The following is a 9083-nucleotide window of genomic DNA, read 5'->3' as shown; positions in this document are numbered from 1 at the left end:
CAGAAGGCTGTTATCAGAATGAACTTAATATGTGTAAAGTTGTGACCTATTGTTATTAAGGAGCCACTGAACAACTCAGCTCTTTCCCTCCTAATCACGTGCCTGGAATCTTTAGGTAAAAGGGAGAGTCATCTACCCTTATGGCCCTCTGTACCATGAATTATTTCTGGAGTACCTGTAAGTTTCTGATTCTATTCCCCTACAAGCCACTGGATACTTGGACTCCTCTTGAGAAGGAGCCTTGGGTGGGCCATTGGGGTTCCCAAGCACCTTCCCTCCTCTTAACCCCCGATGCTAATCTCTGCCCTCCAGAAGGCTGTTCCATTGATTCCCAGGTGTGCCCTGGAGAATAGGAGGTAATAACTGGCCTCATGCTGCCTCCAGGGCCTTATGATCCAAAGCACGAAATCTAGGCAGTGGGTGGGTGCTGGATGTACAGCAGCTTCAGGGACTAGTTGTTCTTCACTGGCTGTATTTTGATCAGGTTTGTTTTTATTTTCTCCTTAACCTTGATCAATACTCAGATCCCTGGGTCCCAGGGGGAGTGGGGGGGGGCGGCTGGGACTTGTTTGGAACACAATTGTGCACCAATTTAAACAAGTCCCAGAAGAATTCATTAGGAATTAGGCTGGGCAATTAAAATTTGATTGCTGTGGCGCCCAAGTGGCTCAGCTGGTTAAGCGTCTGACTTCAGCACAAGTCATGATCTCAGGGTCCTGGGATGGAACCCTGCAACAGGCTCCCCTCTCAGTGGGGAGTCTGCTTCTCCCTCTGCCTCTCTGTCCCTCCCCCGTCCCCGCCCCCGCTCATGCTCGCGTTCTCTCTCTCTCTCTAAGTCTTTTTTAAAAATAAATAAAATTTGATTGCCAAAGGCCTGTGGCAGCTGCTTCTCCTTGAACCTGGTGTTCCCACGGGGTCAAGGTGGATTCATTCCCCCACCTAGTCTTTAGTCTGCTTTCTGCCCTGCTCCATGGAATCCTCTCTAACTTGATGAAATGCCTAGTTATAGTGCCAACGTTTTAGGTTCTCAAGTGGTCGCTATAGCCATTAATAACAATAAACGACATTCAGAGCCCCCTGTCGGGTACCCTCGAGCTGCCCTGGGCGAGCCTAGGCCCTCATCCAAAGGCTGGGGAGACTCCCTCGAAGCATCTTCCGGGACCTCTCCCCAGGAGGGTCTGGACGTGCAGTCCCGCAGCCTGGGGCCGCCGGCCTGGACAGGCTAATTTGGGAGTGCGATTGCGGCAGGAATGCGGCGCGAAGGCACCTGATCTTGCGCGGCTGCCGGCTCTCCCTCTCCGCGCCCAGCCTGGGTCTGGGAACCTGGGTCTGCCCAGCCCACCCGGGAGGTACGGAGGGCGTGGAAGGAGTGCGCACAAGCCGCGCGTACACACTCAATTACTTTTGACAGTTTTCTGAGCCCGGCGGGCTGGCGGAGCGGAACCGGCCGCGCTCGACTTTCCCGCCGCTGGAGGGGCGGGGCAGCTGTGGCCCCGCCCCCAACGTAGGCCCCGCCCCCGCAGGTTGATGGCAGCGGCAGCTGGGACTGCAGCGACGCCGGGCCCCGGAGAGCCGCAAGCAGCGGCCCGAGCGCGCAGAGGAACACCCGGGCCCCAGACGCCGCGGACACCCGGAGAGGCAGTTCCGGCACCCTGACTCCCTCGGCCCCCAGGGCACCCCTAGCCCCCTCAGCAGAGGAGTCGCAGAGTGAGCGCCCCTCGGCCCACTCAGGACCAGGTACACCACCCCCCCACATCCCACGCCGCCACCGCAGCCGCCGCAGCGGGCGGGGTCTCTCGAGGGGGCAAAGATCTGCGCCCCCTCCCCCACGCCGCCAAATTCGGTCCCGGGCGGGGCGGACTCGGTGTCTATATTTGGCCGGACAGCGGCCCGCGCGCCTTGCACGGCCCCGTCACCTCGTCTCCTAAGAACGCAGTGCGGGGGCAGGAGGCCGGAGGAGGGTGCGGGGAGGCCCGGGCCTCAGGCCTGGGGCCGCAGAAGCGGCGTGAAGGGCACAGGGATGCCCGGGGCTGGGGAGGGGCAGGAGTCAGTGGATAGGGCTTTGGAAAAGCTCGGTGAGTCCCCTGGGGAAGAGCATAGCACAGACCCTGGCTGAAGAAAAGGCACTTCACCCTCCCCACTCCTGCAAATCTGGCCCTCGCGGGGGGAGGGGGGACGGTGAGGACCCCACCCCAGGAGAGTTCAGCAGGAAAGGGGACCCATAGGAGAAGCCGGACCATGGTTAGGACCATGTGAAGAGAGGAGTGGAAAGAGGAGAGAGCCACCTTACACTGCGTCCCCCAACAGGATGGGAGGAAATTGATGAAAACAGTAGCAGGACAGACTCGGTTAGCTGGCAGGAGGAACTTCTCCTTGGCAAAATTTTAGACAAAGACAAGAGCCCATCTGCCCAAACTAGGTTAGAGATGCAGAGTTCCGGATCTTGGGGGGCTCCAGTCTTAGCCCCATAGCTGGCCTTGAGCCAAGATCCCAGGACCAAGGCCTCTGATTCTGGACAAGGTGCAGCTGGGAGAGAAACCATTTCCTGAAGAGATGCTCATCCAAGGCTGGCAGCAGGAGGGCAGCCTGGCATTGAGGCTCCTCCCCAAACCACTTCAACTTCCAGGAAGCTTTCAGGCGCAAACTCTGCTGTTCCCTGCATGGGTCTCAAAGGAGAAGTCAGGCCCCAAATCCTAGCCCCTTGAAATTTTAAGCAGCACTTTATAGGTGGCAAAGACCTTTCCCTTTGCCATTCTTTGATCACCTGGAAGAAAGCTCTCTGCTCTAGGACCTGACTCATAGCCAGGTAACCCTTCTCACTTGCCACCCCCTCCCTGCTCTTCCTTCCTCCCACAGCTCACAGGACTAAGGACCAAAGGCACTCCTGGGCACTGAGATCCTCCATTTCTACCCACCGCCATGAGCCGGCGTGTGGTTCGGCAGAGCAAGTTCCGCCATGTGTTTGGGCAGGCGGCAAAGGCTGACCAGTCCTACGAGGACATCCGTGTGTCCAAGGTCACATGGGACAGCTCCTTCTGTGCCGTCAACCCCAAATTCCTGGCCATTATTGTGGAGGCTGGAGGTGGAGGTGCCTTCATTGTCCTGCCTCTGGCCAAGGTGAGGGATGAGGGGAAGAAAGCAGGCGGGAAGACACTGGCTGTGGCCGCTGGGGACCCCTCCTTCATTCAGGAGGGCTTTTTGTGTCCATTGGCGGCTCCCTGTTCCCTAAGCCCTTGGGGACCAAGTCGGAGGCTCCCTCACCCTGCCCAGACCAGTAGCAGCACGGTGGGCTGCACCCACGCATAGCCCGTCCCCTTCTCCGAGCAGCAGCCTCTTGCCAGCAGGGACCAGAAGGGTGTTATGGAGATAGTTGTGGGCAGCAGGGGAGCCAGGGCCTGACCCAGATTCTGTTCCTGACTTGCCCAATGCCACGCCCCCTCATGATCTTTCTCCCCCAGTGCACGGTGACCATTTGATTAAATCACACCCCAGAGCAGCACACTGAGGAAAGGGTCAAGCTCTTTCCAAAGAGTCCTGGTCACCTCCCCACTATGGTTCTTACAGTGAGATAGAATGAGAACAAAGGGCAGGGGGACATCACACATAAGGCCAGAGCCCTCTCCACCCCAGGATAGGGGCCGGGCAGTTACCACCCCCTTTGCTGAGGAACCTCAAACCCCTTGGAAATCTCCACCCCCCAGGATGGCCACCTCAAGTCATGACCTTGATCTGGTCCCTACACCTTGCTAAGGGAGACCCCGCAGGTGGCAGGGTCAGGAAGAGGCCTGACAATAGCCAGTGACTCATTCCGGGACAATGCAGACATGGTCCAAGGACACCATCTCCGGGGCTCAAATTTCAACTGGAGCCACCTCCTCACCCAGTACAACGGCCATTCCAGTGCCACACGGCCACCCCTCTCCCCTACTGATGCCAGCCCCTGCGAACGTCTCAGAGCCCCCCCATAAAAAGCCTGTAAAGACCAAAAGTAGGTGAGCCCCAGCTCAGGTTGGGGGACAGCAAGCACCAGGAGTGCCTGCTGCTGGTGGTTCCAAGGTCAAGCCAGTGACAAGGGAGAGATCTGCCAAGGGCGGCTGGGAAAGGGCTGTTGGCCACTGCATTGCATATTACCTCCCCTTGACCTCTTCTACCAGGGGCTTCCTATAGACATTCTAGCTGGGGGACGGGCCCAACAACAGTCTCCTCCAAGGAGGTGTTTTTGCAAGAGCACTGGACTGAGAGTTCAGGTCTTGGCTCCACCGGTATCTTGCTGTGTGTCCTTGGCTAAGCCATTACCTCTCTGAGTCTGATTCCCTGATATTAAGTGGCTTCAACTCTGTCTGCCTCCAGTGGAGTACAGGAATAGTTGGATGGGGTTGGAGGTGCAGAAAGGGGTTCGCAAAGAGAAAAGAGGTGATAGAGTATTGAGATGTAAACAGGTCACTGCCCACCCCCAAAAAGCACACAGGAAAGTGACACTGGAGCTCCCTCTCTGACCCCTCCAGACAGGACGCGTGGATAAGAACTACCCACTGGTCACTGGGCACACTGCTCCTGTGCTGGACATCGACTGGTGCCCACACAATGACAACGTCATTGCCAGTGCCTCAGACGACACCACGGTCATGGTAGGAACCAGGTGGATGCTGCGGGGCAGCTGGGCAGGGGGAGGGGGGGAGGGCTGCCTCACCTGCGCTAGGGAAGGTGGTAAAAGAGGTGCTGGGTCCCAGGGCCCTGGCCTGCCCTGCCCAGCTCCCAGGCTATATTTAGCCACATGCCCACCCCCTCCCAGGATGCACTTCTTAGGACTAATTATAGCCATGGCCAACTTGAGGCCTGAAGAGCAAGGGGCAGTACTCTGCAGTCAGTCTCCTGGCTGGGGTGTCTAGAGAGGTCCCTGGAGAGCGGGCAGTGTCCCCTCCTGGCTCCCAGCTGCTTCTGCCCTGGGCAGGCATCATTACATCTTGCCCTGCATTTGACCCTTACCACTCAAGAGAGCCAGTAGGGGTGGGGGTGGGGGGCAAAGTTGGGGAGGCGTAGAGGGACAAAGCAGTCTCCTCATCACCCCGACCCTACACCTTTTCTCCCCTCCCAGGTGTGGCAGATTCCAGACTACACCCCTATGCGCAACATTACGGAACCCATCCTGACACTTGAGGGCCACTCCAAACGTGTGGGCATCCTCTGCTGGCACCCCACTGCCCGGAATGTCCTGCTCAGTGCAGGTCTGGGGGCAGAGGGAGGGGTCCCTCCTGTAGATGGGGCCGCGTGGGGGGTGGGGGCAAAGGCAGGACCCAAGTAACGGTGACGGGCTGCTCCGGGCAGGTGGTGACAATGTGATCCTCATCTGGAATGTGGGCACTGGGGAGGTGCTCCTGAGTCTAGACGACATGCACCCGGACGTCATCCACAGCGTGTGTTGGAACAGCAACGGTAGCCGGCTAGCCACCACCTGCAAGGACAAGACCCTGCGCATTATCGACCCCCGCAAGGGCCAGGTGGTGGCGGTGAGTGGCTGGCTTGGCCATCCCCCAGCCCCTACCCTAGGGACCAACTGTCAGGCCCCTGTGCCCTTAATCCTCTGAGTCCCTAGTGCCGGCTCTCGCCTCCCCTACCCCAACCTGAGGCAGTCCCGCCCTTACCCCTCCCCCCCCCCCGATGCCGGGGAAAGGTTCCCTCCGTTCCCCGGCATCTGAGAAGCTCCGAGCAGTGCTCTTCGAGTTGTAATTGAGCAGGGGAGACGCTGCAAGCTCTGTCCTTCCACCAGAACCTGCATGACACATCCCGGACCCCTCTCCTCTCGGCCGGCACCCAGCGCCATCTTCCAGGGTCTGGGGCCCGACACTGGCTCTCCGGCGGGCCCCTTTCTGCCCGAGTCGACCCGCTGGGCGAAGAGGGGGTGGGGAGAGGGGGCCACCCCCGCGCCTTGTTAGTCCTAGCTCGGTGCCCCGGGAGGGCGGCGGCACCCGCGTCGGCAGCCTGACTCGGACGCGGGGTGCGGGGGCGCGGGGCACGTGCATGTCTGCGCCGAGTGCGCGCGGCGGGCGCTCTAACCCACTAACCCCGCGAGCAGGAGCGAGCCCGGCCTCACGAGGGCGCCCGCCCGCTGCGGGCCGTCTTCACTGCGGACGGGAAGCTGCTCAGCACCGGCTTCAGCAGGATGAGTGAGCGGCAAGTCGCGCTCTGGGACCCGGTAGGCCAGGCCGCGCTGGCCGCGCGCGCTCGCTCCTTCGCTGGCCCAGCCCGGAGCGCCCTCCCAGGCCGTGGCCGGTGCCCGAGAAGGCGGAAGCGGAGCGGGGAGCTCCCGTCTGGGAAAAGCCTCGCTGCGACCCCGGGGAGCCGGCCGACTTCCCCTGCTCTAGGGATCAGCCTCTGAGGGCGCTTCAGGGCTCGGGACCTGCCGAGAGGCGCGCGCCTCCCGCTCTCTCCGGGCCCAGAGGCTCTCCAGGCCTGGGGCCAAACCGGGTCCCCCCACGCCCCCCCCCGGAAGCTGAGTAGTTAGGCCCCCTTTTGTCTCCAACCCCCCCCGCCCCCCCACCCCCACCCGCCTCTCTCCCCCGCCAAAGTCAGCAAGCTGGTTGCTCGTCCCTCCAGGCTCCCTAGGGCAGGCAGCTGGATGACGCCTCTCCCTGTCTCCCCCTCCCCCCAGGAGAGGTTTGCGGCCCACGAGGGAATGAGGCCCATGCGGGCCGTCTTCACGCGCCAGGGTCATATCTTCACCACGGGCTTCACCCGCATGAGCCAGCGAGAGCTGGGCCTGTGGGACCCGGTAACGCAGCTGGAAGCTTGGGGTGTGTGCCCCGGGGACTGGCATCACGGGAGAGGGGCCAGGCGCCCCCCCCCCGCAGGGCATGCCCACCTGGACTGGGCTGGAGGCTGCTGCCCCCTTTGCAGCGCCCGCCATCCCCACACCCACCCCTCTGCCCAGTTTTGCTGCGTCGCCTGAAGGAGCCCACGCCGGCACCCCCACCTGGTGATGCCGAGTCCCTGGGGGTGGTTTGCGGTGACTGCATGCGGCGGCGCAGGGGCTATTTGTGCGGGGCACTGGGGGTGATGGGCCCATGGGAGGGACCGGCAGCTCGGTTCACCAAAGCCGCCTTGGGAACGCACGGGGTTTGCAGCGGGTAGGAAGTGTAAAGGGGCTTCAGGGGATCCAGCAGCGGCACGGTGGCCGGGACAGGGCTGGTCACGCCTCCTGTGCTCGGGCAGAACAACTTCGAGGAGCCAGTGGCACTGCAGGAGATGGACACGAGCAACGGGGTCCTACTGCCCTTCTACGACCCCGACTCCAGCATCGTCTACCTTTGCGGCAAGGTGCTTGGGGCCGGCAGGGCAGTACAGGGGCTGGGTAGAGATGTCGAGGGCCCCGCCTGGGAGCGTCTCTGAACCGACTGGTTTTGCAGGGCGACAGCAGCATTCGGTACTTTGAGATTACCGACGAACCACCTTTCGTGCATTACCTGAACACGTTCAGCAGCAAGGAACCTCAGAGAGGCATGGGTTTCATGCCCAAGCGGGGGCTGGACGTCAGCAAGTGTGAGATCGCCCGGTCAGCAGCCTTCGCCCTTCTCGCTTGCATGTCTGTCCCCACTTGCCATCGGGGAAGACACAGGGGCTTCTCGCCTCGTGTAATCTTTGGGAAGGAGTGAGGGTATTTTGTGGGGGGGGGGGGAGGAGTGTCAAACAGGCTTGTTTCGGTGCCAGCCCCAGCGTTAACATTCTCTAAACTTCACTTTCCTCATCTGTCATCAAAATGATGATAAACACGCCATCAGAGATGTTTTACCAGTTGGACCAATAATGTGTTTTGAAGTGCAGTGCATGGTAGCGGCTCAGCAAGTGTTGGTCTCCAACCTATTGGTCCCAGGCAGAAAAGGGAGTGGGAGCCGGCGGGGGTGCTGAACCCCGCTCCCTCCCTTATAGGTTCTACAAGTTGCACGAAAGAAAATGTGAGCCCATCATCATGACTGTGCCCCGCAAGGTGAGAGGGCGCGGAGAGGGCTCCGAGGCGGAAGGCAACGGAGCAGGCCCGGCCCTCTGCGAACACTAGTCTTCCTGTCCCCCGAACCCCCGCAGTCAGACCTGTTCCAGGATGACCTATACCCAGATACTCCCGGCCCCGAGCCAGCCCTAGAAGCGGACGAGTGGCTGTCTGGCCAGGATGCCGAACCCGTGCTCATCTCGCTGAGGGACGGTTACGTGCCGCCGAAGCACCGCGAGCTCCGGGTCACCAAGCGCAATATTCTGGACGTGCGCCCTCCCGCCGGCCCCCGTCGCAGCCAGTCGGCCAGCGACGCCCCCTTGACGGTAAGATCCGGCTCCGCTCCACCCCGGCCCAGTCTACATATCCCCCACCCCCCCCTTCCTGACACAGCCTCTTCTGTCCTCCGCGCCCCAGCAGCAGCACACTCTGGAGACGCTGCTGGAGGAGATCAAGGCCCTTCGCGAGCAGGTGCAGGCCCAGGAGCAGCGCATCACGGCCCTGGAGAACATGCTGTGCGAGCTGGTGGACGGCACGGACTAGTGCGGCGCGCGGGGTGCAGCTCCGAGCCTGGGGGGGGGGGAGGCGGGGGGCGAAGCCGGGCTGGGAGCAGGACTTGGCCCCGCCCCGGCCTTTGGTCCGGAGTCCCGGACCCCGCCTCTCCCGGCTGGGGCCGGGGGCGGGACTGGGAAGGGAACTCCTTGCCCTCGCGGGAGGCCTGGACAAACCGAGCGTCGCGGAGACTCGCGTCTGCCTGGCACCCGCCTGGCCACTTGCCTCGTCCGGGACTCAGCAGGAGCTGGCCTTGGGAGGCCCGGGGTGACGGGGACCTCAGCAATGGTGCTGCACGGCGAGGCGGGGTCCCTTCTGTCTCCCGCCCAGGGCAGGGGAAGTGCTTAGTATTAGCGCTGTTCTTGGGGGTGTCGGGGAGCTTGGGCTTGAGCTCGAAGGGGTGGCGATGCGACGGGTCTCGCCAGACCGATTGGGGAAAGTTACAACGCTTGTCCCTCTAATCAGCTCACTTGATTCCGCTACCCGAAGTGGTAAACCGGATGGGCGTCCCCCGAGTTCCACAGACATACACAGCCCCTTGGCCGAAGGG

General features: G+C 61.7%; 1 protein-coding gene across 1 annotated transcript; it reads left to right on the top strand.

Moving 5' to 3' along the window:
- The first annotated feature begins 1636 nt into the window (after positions 1-1636).
- On the top strand, positions 1637-8544 carry CORO6 (coronin 6). The gene is made up of 12 exons (XM_088027342.1): positions 1637-1737; positions 2857-3117; positions 4506-4628; positions 5096-5225; positions 5326-5507; positions 6074-6193; positions 6650-6769; positions 7210-7314; positions 7404-7549; positions 7924-7981; positions 8077-8307; positions 8402-8544. The coding sequence occupies exons 2-12, from the start codon at positions 2920-2922 to the stop codon at positions 8522-8524; spliced, it is 1536 nt and encodes a 511-aa protein (XP_087883468.1). The 5' UTR covers positions 1637-1737; positions 2857-2919; the 3' UTR covers positions 8525-8544.
- The last annotated feature ends 539 nt before the right edge of the window (positions 8545-9083 follow it).

The sequence above is a fragment of the Eumetopias jubatus genome, unplaced genomic scaffold (assembly GCF_037043125.1).
Source record: "Eumetopias jubatus isolate StellerSeaLion01/CBP00866 unplaced genomic scaffold, mEumJub1_p1.0 scaffold_10, whole genome shotgun sequence".
In the NCBI taxonomy this organism is placed as follows: domain Eukaryota; kingdom Metazoa; phylum Chordata; class Mammalia; order Carnivora; family Otariidae; genus Eumetopias; species Eumetopias jubatus.
Note: the sequence above shows the minus strand (reverse complement) of the source record. Positions and strands in the feature narration are given on the sequence as shown.